Here is a 21,419-nt window from a genome sequence, read left to right as displayed (position 1 = left end):
TTCCTGTCGAGTATTTTCAAAATAAAAGTTTTATTTACCTTTACTTGCCAGTTAGCACAGTAGTACTGTGAAAGAGCTCCTAGCGGTCAAGTCAAACGCATAAGGTACAACATGGAGTTGGTTCACAAGCTACGAAAATGTGGATCAACATTTATACATTAAACACTATTTCGCAACGGGAGCTTCTTATCGTCGTTACACCAGAAAATTACTCAGCTGAGTCAGCTCGGTTTACCTGGACTTCTGATCTCTTACAACAGGCTCAGTGGTGCAACTAGTCGGTCACACCATGTCTTTCAGGGAAGAAACAATGCTTTTGATAGTTGCCGTTTGTCTCTGTTTTTCTTTACTGTCGGTCGTTGGTCAAACTGAGCCCGTTGCGGACTCTTCATACGTTGCTGCTGTTTATGAGCACCATTTAATCCTGAACCCGGAGCCTCATGTCCCCCTGTCACGCCCCGCTGCCCTGCAACATATGCAGAAAAACCTGGATATCTACGAGGAGCAGGCTGCCCGGGCTGCCCAAAAGGTAAAGACAGTTTAGAGAGTTTTAAAAATGTTTCTTTGAAGCAAAAGAAACAATATCGCTCATTACTTGCTTTCAAAAATAAGTTATGTAAATCTCCTTCTGTCAGATATGTAATCCCAAAAGTAAAGCACCAGGACTAAATTGTCTTCAAAATCACGTACCTCACAAAGATAATTCAAACTACTTACAGGATTAGAGGCTCCATTTCACAATTTCTAGATCATATATCATATTTTTTGAGCAGTCAAACAGTGTTCCTTTTTTGTTAATTTTTTAACTCAAACTTTACTGGTCATTGGACCCATGCATAGAAATCCCAGGCCATCTCAAAATGCAGAATATTAACATATGCATAATATGAAACTACATTTAACAGTGAGTTTCTGTTATTATTTTTGCAAACCAGTTAATTCCATTGTAAACATAGGTATTCGTGTTTTTACATGACCAGATAACAAGTGGGTGTAATGATACAAAAGGGATTCATTGGGACAGTTTGATGAAACGTGTCTCCTTTCTCATGCTGATGCTCTGCCTTCATCTTCCCTCGGTCAGGGTGCCCAGATCCTGGTGTTTCCAGAGGATGGTCTTCAAGGTTTCAACTTCAGCCGATCGTCCATCTCTGGCTACCTCGAAACTATTCCTGACCCCCAGCAGGAGAGCTGGAATCCCTGCACAGAGCCAGGAAGATACAACAACACTGAGGTGAACAATCTTGCACTTGTTTGATTTTTGAGTTTATATAAAGAGATCATTTAGATTTGATGTTGTTACTGAGCAGGCAGTCTGACATGACACACTGTTTTGGTGAGGACTGCCTTGACATGGAGATACCACTAGGCTGCCCAGAGCTTTCACTCTTCACTTGAGTGTGGTTGTTTCATAGGTTCTTCAGAGGTTGAGCTGTATGGCACGTCGTTACAACCTCTACCTGGTGGCCAACATGGGTGACTTGCAGCCCTGCCCCCTTAAGACCAGCCCTTCCTCCACCTGTCCCTCTGATGGACGCTGGCAGTTCAACACCAATGTGGCTTTCAGGTGCAGTGTAACCTTAAAATAGGAGTAGTTCAGCTGTAGTCCAGCAAGTACACAAATACACAGTTTCCTAGTATGTGAAGTGTTCACAGTATCTTCTTCCATACAGGTCTGATGGCCAGCTGGTGGCGCGCCTCCATAAATATAACCTGTACTTTGAGGAGGCCTTTGATACACCACCACAACCTGAGATCGTAACATTTGATACACCTTTTGCCGGGAGATTTGGCCTCCTCACCTGCTTTGATATCCTGTTCTATCAGCCCACAGTTGCCCTGATGGAGAGTGTAGGAAAAAAATATACACAGATAGTAACAAGAATATGTATTCAGCTGTAATTTGCAGTGTTTTTATCTCCTCTTATCCTCAGCCTCTTTTTTTGCACCTCTTTTAGGGCGTGCGTCAGCTGATCTTCCCAACAGCATGGATGAACCAGCTCCCCCTGCTGGATACGATTCAGTTCCAGCGGGCGTTAAGCCTGGGTGCTAATATCACTCTACTGGCAGCCAACATTCGCAACGACCAACTCATCATGACAGGAAGTGGTATCTACAGCCCCTTTTCTGCCACCTATCACCACGCGCAGAAAGGAGATCCAGAGGAGGGCAGGCTGCTGGTGGCCAGGGTGCCAGTCTTGAAGCCACTGTCGGTGGGGCAGAGTGTGGCCACAGAGGAGGGGGTAGTAAGGGCCGAGTCCAATACAGACTCTGGATACTGTCATCAAGAGAACTGCTTTGATTCTTCTCATCCTGAAACTGCTTCTGCAGTCTCTCCCTCCTCCGTCACCTTCGTTTCATCTATGATGTATGACTCATTTACATTTGTGTTGGTAAACGGGACAGAGGGCAAACTTAATGTGTGTGATGGCACTTTCTGCTGTCACCTGCAGTACCGGCAGTTACCACAGGGTGGTAGTAAAGAGCTCTATGCATTGGGAGCATTTGCTGGAACTCACACTGTGAATGGACGCTATGCCCTGCAGGTATGAATGAGGAGAACTTTGAATATTTAAAACTGGTAAACATGACATACGTCACATTTATCCCATCTCTGTCTACAGGTGTGTGCATTTGTCCGCTGTGCCGGGTCAGAGGCCAGTTCGTGTGGACAGGAAGTGGAAGAAGCTGAGACTAAAATGGACTTCCTGTTGGAGGGGAAGTTTGGGACCAGATATGTGTATCCATCAGTTTTGGCGAGTCAACTGGTCCTGGAGCAGCCAGAGCATCTGGAGAAGACTGCAGGTGGCAGAGTGACCATGAAACATTCAAACATGACTGGTGGCCTGGTCACTGCCGTTCTGTACGGACGAATGTACCACCTGGATAATGAATGACCTAGACCTGGACCTGGATAATGAAAGCTGCAATGATTACTTAATTAATTGATTAGTTGATTTACATCAATTTGAGGGGCAACCATTTTAGTGACTAGTTGTTGAATCCTTGCTTCTCCAATACAAGGATTCAATGCTTTTCTTTAGCAGACATGAATGTAAACTGAATATCTTTTAGTTTTACACTGTTGGTGGGATATGTGGGAATGTCAGCTTGAGCTGTGAAATTATGGGGAGCATTTTCCACAATTTTCTGTCTTTTTAAAGACAAAACAATCGATTTAAAAAAAAAAAAGAAAAAAAAAAAAGGGCAATTTATGAATGAAAACAATTGTTAGTTGCACAAATAAATAATAACTTTGGAATAAATGTGTCTGTCAGGAGAGATGTAAAATACATTTATAAAGTGATTTTAGAAAATTAACTGTTCTGACCCAGACCAGCAATGACAACTCAGCTGTTTCACATTTGTGCTCCGTCATATACAAACTGCAATAAATCAAAAACAAATATTTTTATTCATTCGTTACTTTATCTTTACAAACATTGCACCAATTAGTGTTCATCCTTTGCCCGAAAGTTGCTTATTCCTAAAAAGGCAATATTTATTAATTTCTCTTTTTCTCTGTCACACACACAAACACACGCACACACAATATCTCTTACACACATATGCACAGTGTCAGCCACTTTCTCCTGTCTCCAGTACAGTACACAGACATTAAGTAGTTTACAGCATTGCAAGTTAAAAGTTCCTTGGGGTGCTCCTTTGCACTCAATCAGCTGACTCCGGAACCAATCATACAGTAAATTGGTCTTACATCCACCTGCTGTCAGAATCGGCTCCCAAGGATTCAGCCTCCACTTGGAATAAATTCATAGGATTCATTAATGACTTCCTCTTGTAGGAATCAAAAAGTGGTTCAAAATCAATGACGCAGCTTTACCAATGTGTGTGAGGGATAGCCATCAGTGTCTGCCACAACAGCTTGAAGAAAAAACAAAAGTAGAGTAGGGAAAACAGCTCATCAGTGGTCCCATAAGATTGTCCCTCCGTTTTTTTTCTTTAGACAATCATGGAAAAAAAAAAAAAGCTGTCCTCTGAGCTTTTCTTCAGTACATGCTCCTCTAGTAATAGTTGAAGGAAAAACTGTGAAAAGGCTTAAAACCACTCCAGGAAGTATCAGCAAAAAGAAGGAGCTGCATTTAAAAAGAAAAACAGCATTGCTTTAAATTTAAAAAGACCCTGGCCACGTTACTGACCATACAGTGATGCTGTCTGAGAGAAATGTAGTGTGTATTCACCTTACTCTACATTTTAGTACATTATTTTCTACCCCATGGGTACGCACCTTAAGGAAACAAACATCTGGTTTAGAACAATTATTATTATTACATTTGAAGAGGCTTACCTAAAAATAATCTGACTCTACTTTCTCCCTCTTCCCTCTCTTTTTGACCCTTGTCAGTGAACTATTAAGGCTCCTGAGTGGCTGGCTAGCCTACCAGAATTGTGGGACTCTCTCCAATAGTTCTCAGTACGTCTCTGAATCTGAGTCATTCAGTTCGTCGTCTGCAGAGGACAGTGGGCGCTCAGGCCTGCAGTAGGAGGCGTGGTCAGGCCGCATAGGGGGTGGGGCATCAAAGGCCACGCCTTTGGAGATGTGGTTGGAAGTGGGGTGGTGGTTGATGACTGTTTGAGTGAGGGAAAGTGCAGGTAAAGCTGCTATGGTGACCATAGGGGAGGTGGGCATCATGGAGTTGAGGATGAGGGCCAGGCAGTCGGCTACATCACGGTTGGGGGCACAGGCCAAAGCTGGGGTGTAGCCTAGAGATAAGAAGAGTGAAGGAGGAAAAAAAGTTATGATTTCATTCTAAAACTACATGTGTAAATATAGATAGTGAGTGCTAAACCAGTGACATGAAAGTTGACCGTTCTCGTCCACTGCTAACACACTGGCTCCTTTCCCCAGCAGCTCCTGAACCACCACCGTCAAACCCTTCCTGGCTGCTACATGCAGGGGCCTGCAGGGGGTAGGGAGGAGATACACACTGTTAAAACAGATCCAATGAGAACTTAATGAGTTATCCCTCTGCAGAGCTGAGCATCTGTCTGCACCCTGGTACGTACGTCTGGAGAGCAGCATTGGTGCAGTTGATAAGGTTCCTGTCGCTGACCTTCTCCAGAATCAGCAAGGCACTCGTCTCATGACCCTGAGAGAAACAGACAGTGATGGACAATGAAAAATTTAAATAAGTACAATCATAGATTTCTTGCAAAATATGAAAGTACAGTTGTCCAATTGTAACTACTTGCAGATTATGTACATTGCATGTTATGTTGTAAGTCCCTAATTTATGATTTCAGTTGTATATTTAATGTATGAACCTGTGTTGTGGCTTTTTTATTCCAACATGTAGGACACATCTGGTTTTGAGGACATTTTGTGACATTTACAGTAACACAAGAAAATCACAATTATTTAGTTGTGTAATTAACTTTTCCACCATCCAGAAGATTTTTAATATTGAATAGGTCATTACTTTTCTTCTGTTTGGTCATAGATCCTCATATGTATCTGCTGACATGTTAATATCTATAAATCACCGTGGCCAGTGTATAAAAAAACATTTTCTGCGTCTATGAATGGTTGTTACCTTGCTGCAAGCCAGATGTAATGCTGTGTTCCTCTTTCTATCCTGGAATGCCATGTCTGCTTTAGCGCTGCTCACTAACACCTCTGTAACACACGAATGGAGACGGTTACATGTCAGAGGTTTGGAAAACAAAGGCCAACAGTTTATCTCTGTGTAAGTTAGTGTACTGACCCACTGCATTGGTCTGTCCGTTAAGAGCTGCCATCATCAGTGGCGTCCTGCGCAAGTTTGTGTCGACTACGTTTGCCTGAGCTCCGTGGCTCAGAAGGAGGGAAACACACTCCACATGGTCAGAAAAAGCTGCAGCGTGAAGGGGGGTCCTGCATTAACACAAATACAGTAACATTATACCAACAGAGCTTGTGCTCACTCTGTTTATAGAAACATAATATAATTTGCGTCTCTTACCTGCCCTTAGAGTCAGTGGTGTTGATGATAGTTGTGCCCAGGGAGTCAATTAACATCTCAGCCACTCCTTCGTTATCGTTCATACTGAAACACACAACACACACTCTCAAATACCCTCACACCAATGTCCATCTACATGAAAACATCATGGGTACAGACAAGGTCTTACACAGCACAGTGCAGTGGACTGAATGAGTTGCCCTTAATCTTCCTGAACACCTCCTGGTCTAACAGCACCTCCACACACGCATCATATCCTAGAGAGACAGAGGAAGATGACAGAAAGATGTAAATACTACTTTGCTGTGGCCTCATACAGAACACTGATGTTGGCAGGTCTCTCAAGTGTTCCCTGCTATGTCCCAGTACCGTTGTAACAGGCCCAGTGCAGAGGTGTGTAGCCGTGGTTATCAGTGAGGTGTGTGTCAGTGTGTGAGGCGCTGGTGGCCTGCAGCAGGGCACCCAGGGCACCCACACGGCCGCAAGCTGATGCCAGGTGAAGAGGGGAGCGGCCCCGAATGTCCCTCACACACACACTGGCCCCCCGCTGGAGGAGCGCCTCCACACACTCCTCCTGGCCTGTCACTGCCTGTGTGAAAATGTAAAAGTGGAAGACGTCAGAAATTATAAATAAATATATCATAATACAAATCCTTTTTTTTTTGTAAGTTCTAATGTTAGTTGGTGTTTGTGACTGTCTCACCCCTCGGTGTAGTGCAGTCCTCCCCCAGCGGTCCTGATTCTCTACACTGGCTCCTTGACTCAGCAGAGAGTACACACACTCTGTGTGTCCGTTCAGCACTGCCAACATCAGAGGAGTCCTTTATACAGAGTGGAAAAATGACATAAAACAGCTTTTTTATTCAGTGTTCAGGTGAAGCTAGTTAGTGTATTCTACTCAAACAAAACAGCAGCATACTAAACTCAGTGAAAGCCTCAAGCTTAAGCCATTTTGTCCATGCACACACATACACACTCACTGTCCGTTGGTGTCTTGTATGTCCACGTTTATGTGTTGGTCGTTGTTGCTCATGAGCAGGCGCAGGCACTCTGGGTGGCCATTCATAGCTATGGCAGAGAGACACAGTCATGCTTATTCTCTAAAGCAACAACATGTTTTCCATTTTACAAGCCAAAAAATAAACCTCATTCATGTCATGTGAAGGTCAGATTTCCGCACTTGTATACCTGCAGCGTGTATGGCTGTCTTTTTGTGTGTGTAGTCATGGGTCATTGGTGAGGCGCCGTGGTGCAGCAGCAGGGAGACACACTCCTGATGACCCCTGGAGCAGGCCAGGCTGAGGGGGGTCCGACCCTCTGGGCTGCGAACATCCACATCCAGCAGGGATGACAAGAGGGCCTCTAATGCTCCACAGTGTCCATGGTAAGCCTGGATGAATGAAGGACACACACGGCAACACACACTCACTTTATTTAACAGCAATGGGAATGTCCCTCATTAAAGATGGGGACAGTGAAATCCATTTGGTGTGAAAGAGACACACTGACAAATCCTTGAACTGACCGCCAGATGCAGTGGACTGACAGGGGCCTGGCTCTCTGAGTCACTCAGGATGTCTGTTCCTGATGTCTCCATTAACTGAAATAGAGAGATAGTTCACATGTTACTCATCTCAGATCCAGGTTTGCACATATGGCAAGTCACTGCCTCATTAGAGCGCCTCAGAAATTAAGCTATGGTCACACTGCTGCACGTGCTACAAATTTACTGAAAGGATGCAGCTACACAGGAGACAAATGTGTGAGTCACAAGGAGTTTGAGGTTAAACAAGATTTTTCTGAAATGCATATAACCTTGACCTGCCAAAACAAGACAGAGGAGTTTTCACAGTAGCTCCATTTGCCCAACAGAGGGAGCTACTTATAAAGAATCAGTGTAAGAACTCATTGTGCAACAGTGGGTGAATGGATTTTCTTTCTTACTCTCTTACCACATCAAGAGGTGTCTCACTTGCCATCTAAAAGAAAGAGAAAAAAGATTGTTTAGGATACTATGACAAGTATATTTGTAAGTAAGCACTTCTCCAAAGATTTCTTTACAGTCTAATATATGAAAGTGATCAATTTTAATTTGCATGATTTTTCATGACCCTGTGTAGGACACACAACATTTTCACTCAGCGTGGTAGCTGTACACACCAATTCCAGGCAGAGTGTGCGCCCGTAGGCTGAGGCATAATGCACAGCGCTGTAACCCTGTTTGTCTCTCACTGCTGGATCAGCATCGTTCCTCAACAGGTACTCCACACACCTGACAAAGACGAAACAGAAGAGAATGGTTTTGTTTTTAAACAAAAGCCTCCGTCTGACACTGAGGACTCTTTGACGCTTGACAATAAATTGCATAAATTAAACACAGAGAAGAACTTACTTTCCATCAGTGTCAGCAGCAGCAGCATAGTGCAGGGGGCTGCAGCCTCTCTGGTCCAGCTCATTAATGCTTGCCCCGGAGCCCACCAAGGCAAACAAACACTGGTAGTTACAGTTGGCTGATGCATAGTGTAATGGGGTCCTGGGATGGTCAGAGAACCAACGTTATTTATACCGGTGAGAACTTCACACTCTTAAAGATTCACCAGTATCTTATTTATTTCCATCCCCAGCTGTCCCAGAATTAAACTACACACTTGGCTCACCTTCCAAAGTTGTCTTTTCTGTTAAAGTCGGCTCCTATGTTTAACAGCAGGTTCAGACACTCCAGGTTCCTGGTTGAAGAGAAAGCTATAACGGTGAGGTTTGTTCACATAACAATCTATCATAATCAAGTAGGAGCTCTCTGTTTGTGAATGCTGTTAAATAAGACATATAAAGAGGACTACAAATGAAACAATATTAAGGAAGTAAGAAAGAACAATGACTCACCCCCCAGCTGCAGCAGCATGTAGACAGGTCCTTCCAAAGTCATCAGGGGTGTCTATGTCAAACCCTGCGCAAATATGCAATCAGCATCAATTTGGATGTCAACTGGGTGATCGCAATGGCAAGAATGGTGTCAGCATGAATGTACCTGAGGACAGCAGCTTCCTGCAGCAATCTGAGAAGCCGCTGAGAGCTGCCAGGTGGAGAGGGAACATCCCATGAATGCCTCTCCTGAAAAGATAAAAGGCATAGAAGACAAGTCAATACAGGACACGAAGGATAAGGTGTGAGAGTGTAGCTGCATTTTTGATTACAGGAAGAAAACAAAAAGAGGTTGAAAGAATGTTTAAACATCCCTAGTCATCAAATAGTTTCTTTTTTATCTGTGTGTCTTATTACCGAAGCTCAGATTGGATTCAGCGGGAAGATAGACAGATGGTTGAATGTGAGTTGTTACTAACTTGGCGGCATTTGCTCCATGTTTGATGAGTGCTGTGATGATGAGCTCATGGCCATAGCGGGCAGCGATGTGAAGGGCAGTGTTTCTGCTTTTGTCCTCACAATCAATCTCAGCTCCTAGACACACATAAATTAAAGATTTACATTAAAACAACACAAGACAATCAGCAGACTGAAATTAATCCAGATAATTTTGCATATTGTGCAACATACAGTGTGTACTACGTTTGGAAACATGCAAACCAATGTGAATTCAAGCATGAAGCAGGCAGCACACTGTAGGGGCTCTCACCATTCTGAATGAGGGCCTGAGAGCAGGAGAACCTTCCATGGGTAGCTGCCATGTGGAGGGGAGACTTGCCATCCTTACTCTGGACAGATAGTGGGAGAGACGAGCACAGATAAAGAAGATGATTATGATTTTCTGAATAAGGCCTGTACAGTATATCAGTGTTGCAGCAGAGTGTCAGTGTGGGCAGCTGACTCAACTGTGAGTCTAAAAAGCTTAGAATGAACAGCCCCTTGTGGACCACACACACACAGACACACAGACACACACACACACAAACATATTCCCTGAGCAGCTTGCAGCCTCGGGGAGCCACACCCCCCCCCCTCCGTTTTCCATATGGCCTTACATCTTGAGGCTGTGGGGACCAAAAATCAGTTTCCATCACTGCTACCAAAGTGTTAACAACGCTGTCATTTGAACTTTCTACAAGATACAGAGCGACATACACTCTGGTAAGAGTTGAGGACACAGGCTCTTTTTCATTATGTTAATATGTGTTCTTTTGATAATATATAAACTAACTTCAACTATATCAATAAAAGCAAACACTCTTTCTCAGCTAAATGTCTGTTTGTGTGAAAGATTATCTGCATATGGACACACCCGCATGTTGATGTAAGCTCCGTGGGCTAAGAGCAGTTCCTGGCACAGCGCCCCCTGGCGTGAGGAGGAGGCAAAGTGGAGAGCAGAAAACTCCCTCTCGTTCACCTGAAGCGAGGCACAAAATGGGCACAATTAAAACACACACAGTGACCATGAAAGTAATATCTCGCACGGAGAGACGTTCACACACCTGGTTGACATTGGCCCCTGCCTCAATGAGCTCACTGACCACCACATCCTGTCCGTTGTAACAGGCCAAATGGAGTGGGGTGTTGCCGTAGGCATTCACTTCGTTCACCTATGCAAAGAGAGAATCAGAAACATGGTGTAGGTTGCAGGGTTTTCTTCAATTTATTGACTAAAGAATATTATATCATTATCTCGTTATTTTATAATTTGAAATAGCTTGTATATTCACAGTTCAAGATTTTGCAAGGTTCAAGGGTCATAGCACATTATATACATATTAAGAACATTGCTAGTGCACGTGTACTGACATGGACCCCCAGGCTCAGCAGGTAATGCACTGTGCTGCTCATGCCACTGGAGGCAGCTGCATGGAGCGGAGTGTAGGCCTTCTTGTCCTTACAGTCCACCTCAGCTCCACTGGCCACCAATAACTTCACCACCTCTAGGTGACCTGAAGCAGAGGAGAGAGAATGAGATGAGTCAGGGTCAACCCAGTTAAGACAGTCCAGTGCATTATGCCCTGTTCCATTTGTTAAACTGACAACTAGGAACCCATATTACTGCAGTCTTACCCATGTAGGCTGCCCAGTGGATCGCTCTCCTGTCCTTCTTGTCAAATGCGTTAAGGTTGGCTCCTCTGGACAGCAGCAACTTCACCATCTGACACACAAAAGTGAATTAAATAGGTGCTGATGTATGTTTGTCTGTGTGTGTATAAAAGAAAAAGAAACCAACCTCTACATGTCCACTGAATGCAGCGTGGTGCAGAGCAGTGCGTCCAGCTCGGTCAGAGACGTTGACATTGCTTAGCAGTGGCACCAAAGCCTCGGCACAGCGCACAGCCTTGTTGCTAGCTGCTACATGGAGCGGTGTCTGCCAGTTCTTGTCCCTAGCGTTAACATCTGCACTGTGCTTCAGCAACACTGCCACTGCGTCCTGGATGGAGAGGAAGCCTGGGTCAGAGTGTGCAGACAGAGGCTCCATTTTCTAATATGCCTCAGTGTTCTGACAAAGTGTAGGCCAGTGTGTGCAGGTGGTTGTATGTGGGAGGTTATAAAAGTCTTTCGCATGAAAGCCCCCTAAGAATAGTAATGCAAGGGGCTCTGTTAGTGTCGGCACGTTGCCCAGAAGAGGTAAAGACATTATGAAGTCTTATCAAACACTAACACACTGGTTATGTCCATTTGCCCTTTTAAAGCCAGATTGTTTAAATCTGCAAAACTTATCACACCAGCAATAATTTTCTCCTGGTTAACTGTCAGACTCAGTGCATTTCCTTAATTGTGAGAGGAAGAGCGTTACAGGATTGCAAGAAAGTGACCAGAGTACATATTATTGTGTGTGTTTGTGTAATTGTTACCTCACTACAAGAGGCAACAGCTCGGTGAAGAGGAGTCAACCACTTGTTATCTTTGGCATTTACTCGGGCTCCTTGGATGAGAGAAGGAGCGTGTGTGAGAGAGAGAGAGAGAGAGAGAGAGAGAGAGAGAGAGAGAGAGAGAGAGTAGAGATGTCAAAGTCAACAGTGGCAGACATGTTGAAAACCTGAAAAATGTCTGCTCATGGAAAGACACGCTGAAGGCCTTAGATACCTAAATGAGAGTGCGAAGAGTAAAGAAAAAAATCTACCTAAAAGTTTTAAAAGCTTTTTACATGACTTGTGGAAAGGGGTCTTGTGAGCCAGTCGTGCCTGGAAGATATAAATCTCCCCATTCCTCTTTGGCACAGCTTGGGGGTTAAAATAGTCCTGAAGCTGCACCTGTTGCTAGCACTTCACGTTATTGAGAAACACTGAACACACAAACACATACACACACGTATACACACAGCCCCTCACTCTACTCTTGTGTTACGACAGAGTCGGCCCCACCTCCTGACGTGCTCAGATGACTTTACAGTAAGCCAAGCCGGCACAGACCCTATCAGATGATTGATAAATCACAAGAAATGTCACCAGTGACCTAGAGAGCAGCGAGCAGACACACGGGCATGGAAACTACTGAGGGAATTATGTGAGGATGAGAGAGATGAAGAGCGGGCAGTGGCTTTGAAGAGTTTAGGAAAAGCACAAAGTTGGATGGAAACAGGATAAACTGATACAACACAAAGTAAAATGAGGGGTAACATGACACTGATGAAATTTAATAAATCTGCTTCAGCACTGAGGCTCAAAAAATAGATAATCATCTTGTTTACAATTTAGTTTCTTGTTTCAAGAATTTTTAGGGACATAGCAAACAGCATCTTGAAATAAGGTAAATAATTAGCAAATCATAACTTTAGTTTCAAGCTCAAATAATTCAAAGTATTTCTTGAAACAAGCTGCTTTGCTTTGGCAACAAATTAAATTATTTCAAGATAATCTTACTCAAAATGATAAAAGGGTGATAATAAATGAATTGTAAACAAAAAACATGAATAAATGTTTGAATGCACAGAAGAATTAATAAAAAGAGGTAATGTGGAGGCACAGGTGAAACACACGGGCAAATAAATGTATGCATGAGTAAGCTTTCAAGTAGAACTGATACTAGAAGTGCATGGATATTAGGTGGAAATGAAATGGAATGGATGGCTGAACAGATTGGTAGATTGAAGCTACCTGAGAGGATGAGCAGCTCAATGATCTCAGCATCTCCCAGGTAGGCTGCGGCATGCAGAGGCGTCCGCTTCTCATTGTCCTGACAGGAGATCCCAAACCAAAGAAAACATTTAATTAAACAAAGCCATCATTTCTCTTGTTTTTATAAACATGGGCCTTGAAACAAATGCTCACACACAAACACACATCATGAATGAGTGAAAGCATATATCACATGCCCCAAACAAAATCCACAGACCTCACACTATTGCAGACCACAAGAAACATGAGATTAAAATGACAAGGGAAAGAATGTCCGTCATCTGTTCAGTTCTATTCTTCACTGTGCTCCATCACTCCACTCCACCTCTCTCTCCTCCAGTGCAGTAGAGAGCAATCAGCAGAGTGGGGCTATAAACAAATGTCATGTGAGTGCAATAGGCCTGGGCCAGTGTTGCTGACTCCAGGAAGACTCAGTGTGATGACCCCAGCACTATATACCCAGAGAAAGACAGAAGCACAGAGAGAAAACAAAGAATAGAAAACAATGGGATGTAAACTGAGGACATATATTCAGAAAGACTAGGAAGAGAAAGAGAAAGTGATGGGAGGAAAAAAGGAGAGAGATAACATGTAAAGACTGTGTCCCCAAACAATTGTATCCTGCCCTGGTTGACAGTATATAAAATGGGGAAGGTAAGAAGCTGCCAGAAGGCACTCTCAGTCACTCAACTGATCGATAGCTACCCAGATCAATTGTAGCCTGCTGGCTGACTGCTGCTCTCATTGGTGTTGTTTTATGTCCTGATGTGTGGGGGGAAATAACATGAAGAATGTGACATACCTGAACATTGACATCCTCTTTCTTGAATATGAGGGAGCGAACTTCATCTGGGTCCACATTGAAGATAGCTCTTAACAGAGACGGCTATAGAGACGGAAAAAAAGACAGTACATGCTTAATCACACTACTACATCCTTAATTTGCAAGGCAGTAATTTTCTATGCAGACAAATGTGTTATCAGTGAGAGTTATGACAGTTGCAAATGGAAGAGTCTCACACACAGACACTATAATCCCAAGCTGGTAGAGAGCCATAGGTCACCAAAGGCTGTATATCACACATTTGTTTATGACAGTAGCAGCTGCGGCATACAGCATATAAACACGCACAGGTATGCACACACCGGTGCGTAAATGTTTGTCATGTGTCTGTGAGGGGTTGAAGCTCTGCTGCCACATGGTGTGAGGACACTTGATAAGAATGAAAAACAGCAATGTAAAATACAAGTTGAAAGGGGAAAAAAAAATGGCAGGTTATCTATGAATACCAAAGCATTTCTTCTTCTCCACTACTATTAGGACAATTTAAGTTATCCAAGGTATGCATGTTTTTGAGAACAGATGTCAAATTTCCCCGGAAGGAAGAAGCTGCAAATGCATGAGAGATTAAACAAAAATACCCTGGACACACCTCTTTTACCATCTCTCACTTTAGTTTCATATACATCTGTGTAGGTTCATGTAAACAGCTGGCATGAGCGCATGGTGCCAGCTGATACTGAGTGGGATTTGTAAACAGTGTTGCACAGCAGTCAGCATAAACCTTCAAGAGGTATTGCTGTGCAACAGAAGAGCATGAGCCCATTCAATTTAAAGGTTAAGAGAAGTAACATTATATTAACCTCTCAATTCAGATCTGGATACTGGATACTCAAAATACAGTTTTCAATTATCTTTATATAATTACTAACTTAGCAACAGTGATTTTATTCTGTTTATAATACCACTACTCTCTCTCTACTAGTACTCTACTGCTCTATTACCTGATAGTTGTAGCAATATGTTCAATGCTGTTTTAATTTAAGGATTTCAACTGGGGAATAATATAGATCATGTACAATTAACTGTGAGCGGTGCTCTACTTTGTGCTGCATCATTATTTAAAATGCACTGACAAACTAAAACACTGACACGATGATGCAGATTTAGCAGAGACCCCAATTACCATTCCCTATTTTGCAATATACCAAGTAAGTCCACTGAAATATTGTCCGTCTCACTGACAAACGTTTTTCACATATTCACCCTTAATCCCAGCAAGGGCTGCCAAGGTAAAGTGAGAATGAAGTTATGCCATTAAGTACTATATAAACACTATGATGTGAATCTGCTAGTTACCCTCAGCCTCTCTGTGCTCCTCATCCCTCTCTCATTTCGTCCCATCTAAAAATAAGTGGGGCTCTCAGGCATGTCGGCATTTGTCTCATTCCCATTACACTGATAAACACTGACACTATGTCAAAGACCGGAGACGGTAGACATGGACTAAGAGCACAAACCCTGTCATTAGAGCCAGCACATCTTCTCTGGCTTTCCCCCTTCTCAGTGTGCACTTCAAAGAGCAGCTTTCATAGAATGAAAAGAGTTATTACCATTTTTCAATGGTAGGCTTACCCTTTATCAAGCCAACACTGGAGACTACAAAGGCCTAGGCTTTGGTGATAATCTATACTAACCAGCAGTCATCTCATATGACAGAGCTATATTGGTGATTATATTGATGCTATATTTAGCAGTAGGGGACATGTGTTGGCACTGCATTGTATTTTTATGCAATGGGACATGTAACTATGTATTTCATCATAGGTTTAAACTTCAGAACAGGTATGAGTAGTGCAGTGGCCTCTTTAAAATTCCAGTGAATGCTATTATTCACACAGAAACTATATATAAGCCTAAGACATGACAAACATATGTTGAAACACAATTCAATAAACATCAGAGAGCCCATCTCACCTTGTCCTCCTGAGCAGCAGCCTTTCGAGAGGCATGATGGGATCTGCGGTCTGGGGATGATTTGGGCCGAGGAGGTGGGGGTGAAGAAGAGGACTCATCCTCCTCCACCTCCTCCAGCACCACAATACACACACGGCTAGCTCTCTCTGACCGCATCAGGAACAAACACTCACACAAACCAACACAATCACTCACACACTCTCTCTCTCTCACACACTCACACAAATACACAGTGTTCCTTCTTACATATGTGCAGAATTCAGGAGTACAGGGGTCAGCAATAAATCCCATAAACAGGGTGATTTCCTCGTAAACAAACGCTGCACATCTTCATGTAAAATCCAATGTGAAATCCAGCTCTGTCCTCTATCTGTCAGTGTCGCTTTGTTGCATGTCTCCTCTCCTCCTCTCCCCTCTCTTTAACCCACACTAGCACTCTCTGTGAGCAGCAGTAGCGGAGACAGCAGGGAATTCCTCTGCGTAATGGTGGTGGTAAGCGGCATGCGGCAGAATGAGCTTGGGCTGCCTAGCAGCAGCACACAGGAAGCTACATATCCTCACTGCTGTGCTGCAGCCAGGAACACACACATACACACACGTCAGATACAAATACACACACACAGACCCTGTGATTAGCGTGGACGGGGGCTGTAGCACCCGATGTATGTGTGGGTATGCATCGGTCGTTTCAGGCAGACTGCTGAAGCCAGCTCTTTCAAAAGGAGAGGGAGAGGAGGGGGAAGGGAGGGAGAGAGAGAGAGTGTGTGTGTGTGTGTGTGTGTGTGTGTGTGTGTGAGAGAGAGTGAGAGAGCGAGACAGAGAGAGAGAGAAGGGGGAGTGTAATTGTAGGCAGGTACCTAGAGCACTACAACACACAAAGAAAACTGGAGATGAATGGAGCAAAGGACAAAGAGGGGGCAGAGGACAGCAGTGAGTGTCAACTGGTTAGAGAAAGTTGGCCAAGATACATAATCATCCAAAAATACAGTATTTCAAGAAACAGAAATAGAGAGGGGAAAGTTCAATACAAAAATTACAAAAACACAAAAATGAAATACCAGACCAAAGGACAGTTAGGGCGTTACTTTGATTCCTATTTGTTATCAAGTCCCTTGCTGGATAGTGCCAGTCCACAAGTCCCCATAGTGCATGGGTAAAAAGTGCTGTCACTGTTTTTAAGTGTCACAACAACAAACATGGAAGTGATATGGTGGTTTTACATTACAGAATGAGATGCAGTACTACTAATTATTGAAAATCCTGCTATCTCCACAAACCAATGCCATGTTGTACGTTGACAGATTCAACACTTTCAGAATGTCTGCATATTTATGACTGTATCATGATTTTCTGATCCTTGTTTTATGGATTCAGTGCTAATCCTCTTAATAAAGCTCTGCTGTTTGGTACTGTGCATTAAATTGATGATGTGAAAATGTTAAGGCATTGAAAGTCTCCTTCTATTTTATTAAATAACCAAGCTTAAGATGATCTAAAAAACTGTAACCCACATAGCATGGTACAAACGAAACCTCATGCACTATAATGTTGTGCTGTTTTTAGAATTTGCTTAATAGGATTTTAGAAGTCTGCATCTTCATAAAGTTGGTGCTAAAATAGAAGTGGCCTTTCCCTCTAAATGTGAGAGAATAAAACAAAATGGATACCAGATCAGTATGCATTTGTTCTAATATCCCCTTTAGTGTATCGGTGGCATAGCTTCAAAAGTCCTCATCTCCTCATTATAAAACTGGAACAAACTGGCTTTGCCAGGGAATGTGAGGGTAGCTAACAAGACCAGTCTGTACGTGAATGTCTGTGTGTGTGTGCCTCCGTCTCCTTCATATTCAACACAGATCCTAAAAAGAGCAATCTTGCCAAGCCGCACAACCCCATTAACTCAGAGGGAGGGACGGATGGAGTGAGGGAGGACGAATGAGAGAGACAGATTCATTTGGACGGAGCCTTTCTGCAGGCCTAAATTTTGAGTCTAATGGACTTACCATTCATAAACTTAATATGAAACACAGCTACAATCTTTCCAGTCCTACAGCAATCGAGTTGAGATTACAGATTTGCATCGAAAGGCACAAATAAAGAATGATGTTTGGGAAGCATATAACCAAACAACCAATGTTTTGTCTGTCCCACTTGCTAGCACTGGGGGTATACTCAGCAGCGCAGCCCGAAGATGTTTACAGAGCAAATTTTGTTGCCATTTGCATCAGAAATGAGTCTTTCTGTGAACTGTTTGGGTATTTATGTGTATCTATGTATTTAATCATGACACAAAAGCAAAGCCAAGCTAAGAAACATGTGCAGTATGAAAAACCTTTACATACAGTACAGTGTGAGCAACAGCAAACAAGGATGAGCATAATAAGAACGACAGTCTGACAACAAAGATAAAAAATCAAATCTGTTACGTGTTGAACATGTTTTCATGAGGCGGGCAGACATCACATGCCTGCTCCATTAATGGTGAGCTGGTGCTGGCACAGTAATGGGACCCTAACAAAAACACACAGAAGGCGAACCCGATCTCACCACAACAACAAGAGGATGCAGGCACAATATTATCACAAATACCCACAAACAAAATCACAGCTCAACCTACTAGCTACACTTCATGACAGAGACCCAACGTGACTGCACATGTGAGTGAAAGTATGCAGGCTAGCACTGACCTCTGCTTTGACCCAGCGACAGGATGCACTGTGTGTAATGTAATCCCAGACCAGAAACACAAAGGCCAGCACATGTGGGTGTGCGTGTGTGGTGGGACACATACTTACACAGAGAGCAGCGGTGAAGATGCTCACATCAAGAGATTTCAAAGCTTTAAAAGATCATGACATGGTGATCTGTAGTAAAGCTTCTCTGTCATGACATTACGTGTATGGTATGCACACTCTGACCACCACAACATACTATCCATTAAATGCTCTGTCTGGCAAACAGAGGATGAGTCACTGACATTACATCAATTTGAAGTTATATAAGTAAAATACATTATGATATAAAATGCCTAACTGCAGCTTCACCTTCATGTTGACTCTTTTGTGGAAGCTACTACAAATACACTGTAGTCTATTTATTTAGCTATTGTATGACATTTTTTCTCACCTTTAATTGACATTTTGAATCAAGTTAAGTAATGTCTAATCATGAAGTGTTGCTTTGGCAGTATGGATCCTAACTGTGGCCTGGCCTATTGAGTCTGTGTACTCATAAAACCACAGTCGTTTTGATTCATTTCATGGATAAACAAGACAGTAAAAATGGGAACCTATAGCAATTGCTCTGCATGTATACTGTACACATTTCACTTTTGCAAAAACTCAAACAAGATGTTATATGGTGCTTAGAGACTCTTTGGATACCAAAGAGTCTCACAAAAACAAAAATACAACACTCTCATGTATGCTACTGTTTTCATATTGTGTGTTCTCTTAAATGCCTTTTTCCAATTCTCTCCTCAGGCAGGACCATAGTGTTTTTCCTCCTAAGCAACATGGCGCCCTCTAGAGGTCAAACAGAAGCCTTTGCCAAAAACGACACACACTCCTGTCTCCAGTCCTGCCCTCTCAGTGTGACTATTTTTGTCCTTTTGTCCATTTCTCTGTCAGCAAGCACTATAGAGAACAATGGAGAATAGAGAGGGGATCTAATCACACACACTCTTCCGCCTGTTGCATGTCTGTTGACTGGCCAGAAGACTGGTCAGTCCAGGACAGGACACAGAACTGCACAATCATTGACCCACTTTGAAGATTTACTGAACTCCACAGTTACAAAATAGTATCTTATTATAAACAATTAGGCCAATTCTGAACCGACACAAATTCAGATTTCTAAACACACACCAACCCTAATTACTTTTTTCATTTAATTGTGACCTTATTATTCTATTAAATTACTGATAATGTATAAAATGTAATAAATAATGCCAAATGACCATCACAAGTTATTCAACCCCAACACTTTCAAATATGTCACACAACACACAAACTCACTTCAGTGTGATTAGCTATGGTGAAAAAAGGGTCTTTAGCTAACAAAATAACTTGTGTGACAACAACAATGATAAAATCCTCTACTTCGTTAGAGATGAATGTGTCGGATGCCCACGACAGTGCCCTGGATATAACTACCTTCAGTTCCCCGCAGGGTTCACTAGAGCTGATTTTAGCCTGTGGAGTGTCTGGTTCATGAACTCAGCTGGAGACGTCGGAGCCAGCACCACCTGCTATTTTAGTCTGACAGCCTTTCTTATCTCCAGCAACAGGTGACCGTCCACAGCTGCCCTGGAGAGACTTTGCAGGGGGCTGAAATAGACAGCTGACAAAACAGGCTGCCATGGTAGAAAATCATCGGCCTGCAGTCAGTTAATTCATAAATATGCAACGCAATTCAAGACAATACGTTTCATTAACTTTACGTTAATAACCTTACAATGGAGTGGCATCATACTTGTCTAACGTTAGCAGAGCAAGGGAGTTAGCCACCCTGTTACCCTCTTAGCTATCCAGCTGTGTTCACTAGTCCATCACCATCATAAACAGAAACAAACACCAACAGTCAAAAAACACCGAAGAAATCCATTAAACAGCCGTGTTACCACCAATATGACATGAAAGTGGCCGTTTTAACGGAACTACGTTAAGGTAGGGCAACAGGTGACGTGACGCTAGCACGGTTGTTAGGTTAACTGGTTTTCTGTTTACTGGTTACCGCTAGCTAGTTAGCTAACATGTCAGATGTCAATTGACAAACAGTAAGAACGATAGAAAGCCTAAGCAACATTAGCCCAGCCATAAGACCTTAGTTGTTTTAAATATTCATTTAGTTACGAGACTGGTTTAAGTCACCAAACAAACTTGGCGGTTTTATGTTAGTAAAGTTAAACTGTCACTAAAATGAACAGTCAATGTGACATGGTGTTGACTAGTTACATGTAAACACTCGAGCAAACTAGCGTGAATCCTTTTTACGAATTCCTTTTAACTTGACGTTAAATGTTAGCTAGCTAGATCGATAGATACAGTTACCTGATCTTGTATCTTCAACACAGCCATGTTCCCGGTGTAAAACCAAAAGGAGAGTAACTCGCCCGGGAGTTACTGTAAATTAACCGGGGGTGGGAGGGGGGCAGACTCTCCGGAGCGGAGTCAAACGGCGTTGCTTCCCCTTCTTCCTTCCTTCCTGCCATGAACAAACTCACGCATCATGGGACAGAAATGACAAAACTGTGAAGTTTGGGAAAAAAGCACACAACAATCAACTACCGCACTCAGCGTAATCCCCAGCTAACACCGACAGCTCACACGCTCTGACGCGCTGAAGGGACAGTCCATTACATAGCAATAATGATAAGCCCTTTAGTTCCCCAAATTTTCATTGACATTTAACTTCTAGACATGTAATGCTTTTTAATTGACTTAAGATAAGTCCGTCCATCATTTCATCATAATTTTATTTCCCCATGACACACAGCGAGATTGTTTTTAAAGGAATTCCACAGAAAAAAAGGATTCACTTAAAAGTATCTCACTGGACACACATTTCAACACCATATATTCATAACAATTATCTTAAATTTTGTGCCATTTGTGCTGTTTCCTGTAAATATTCATTTATTACTTTTATGGA

The 21,419-nt window shown here is 42.8% G+C and overlaps 2 protein-coding genes across 3 annotated transcripts; one reads left to right on the top strand and one right to left on the bottom strand.

The window, feature by feature from the left end:
- Positions 1-74: 74 nt before the first annotated feature.
- btd (biotinidase) lies at positions 75-3,415 on the top strand. Its single transcript, XM_023408818.2, has 6 exons — positions 75-529; positions 1,085-1,234; positions 1,416-1,567; positions 1,674-1,851; positions 1,959-2,546; positions 2,625-3,415. Exons 1-6 carry the CDS (start codon positions 290-292, stop codon positions 2,895-2,897), a joined length of 1,581 nt encoding a protein of 526 aa, XP_023264586.1. The 5' UTR covers positions 75-289; the 3' UTR covers positions 2,898-3,415.
- LOC111656910 (serine/threonine-protein phosphatase 6 regulatory ankyrin repeat subunit A-like) lies at positions 3,397-21,032 on the bottom strand. 2 transcript variants are annotated; one of them, XM_023408815.2, is made up of 29 exons: positions 20,819-21,032; positions 13,812-13,895; positions 12,989-13,067; positions 11,747-11,817; positions 11,122-11,322; positions 10,959-11,046; positions 10,695-10,837; positions 10,388-10,495; positions 10,198-10,302; positions 9,595-9,673; positions 9,305-9,419; positions 8,992-9,074; positions 8,847-8,910; positions 8,621-8,689; positions 8,356-8,496; positions 8,124-8,235; positions 7,916-7,942; positions 7,489-7,563; positions 7,152-7,353; positions 6,944-7,031; positions 6,667-6,784; positions 6,333-6,552; positions 6,133-6,220; positions 5,964-6,047; positions 5,727-5,875; positions 5,556-5,638; positions 5,029-5,111; positions 4,831-4,922; positions 3,397-4,725 (listed from the first exon to the last, which is right to left on the bottom strand). In XM_023408815.2, the coding sequence occupies exons 1-29, from the start codon at positions 20,843-20,845 to the stop codon at positions 4,433-4,435; spliced, it is 3,171 nt and encodes a 1,056-aa protein (XP_023264583.1). In that variant the 5' UTR covers positions 20,846-21,032; the 3' UTR covers positions 3,397-4,432. The 2 variants fall into 2 exon arrangements, with proteins under 2 accessions (XP_023264583.1, XP_023264582.1); XM_023408814.2 differs by lacking the exon at positions 20,819-21,032 and adding an exon at positions 15,768-18,074.
- Positions 21,033-21,419: the final 387 nt, after the last annotated feature.

This window comes from Seriola lalandi, unplaced genomic scaffold (genome assembly GCF_002814215.2).
Source record: "Seriola lalandi dorsalis isolate HSWRI2012SDOR001 ecotype SW California unplaced genomic scaffold, Sedor1 jcf7180002054374, whole genome shotgun sequence".
Taxonomy (NCBI): Eukaryota; Metazoa; Chordata; class Actinopteri; order Carangiformes; family Carangidae; genus Seriola; species Seriola lalandi.
This window is presented reverse-complemented; position numbering and strand designations above follow the sequence as displayed.

Bases quoted from the DNA above. Each gene is read 5' to 3' on its own strand.
- LOC111656910 (XM_023408814.2), bottom strand. From the start codon at position 16,058: ATGGGATTTATTGCTGACCCCTGTACTCCTGAATTCTGCACATATGTA. The intron at 10,303-10,387 runs GTGTGTGAACGT...GCCTCGCTTCAG, and splicing joins CAGGGGCCAATGTCAACCAG to GTGAACGAGAGGGAGTTTTC. The intron at 8,236-8,355 runs GTAAGTTCTTCT...CGTCTTTGTCAG, and splicing joins GCTGCTGACACTGATGGAAA to GTGTGTGGAGTACCTGTTGA.
- btd (XM_023408818.2), top strand. From the start codon at position 290: ATGTCTTTCAGGGAAGAAACAATGCTTTTGATAGTTGCCGTTTGTCTC. The intron at 530-1,084 runs GTAAAGACAGTT...TCCCTCGGTCAG, and splicing joins CTGCCCGGGCTGCCCAAAAG to GGTGCCCAGATCCTGGTGTT. The intron at 1,852-1,958 runs GTAGGAAAAAAA...CACCTCTTTTAG, and splicing joins CAGTTGCCCTGATGGAGAGT to GGCGTGCGTCAGCTGATCTT.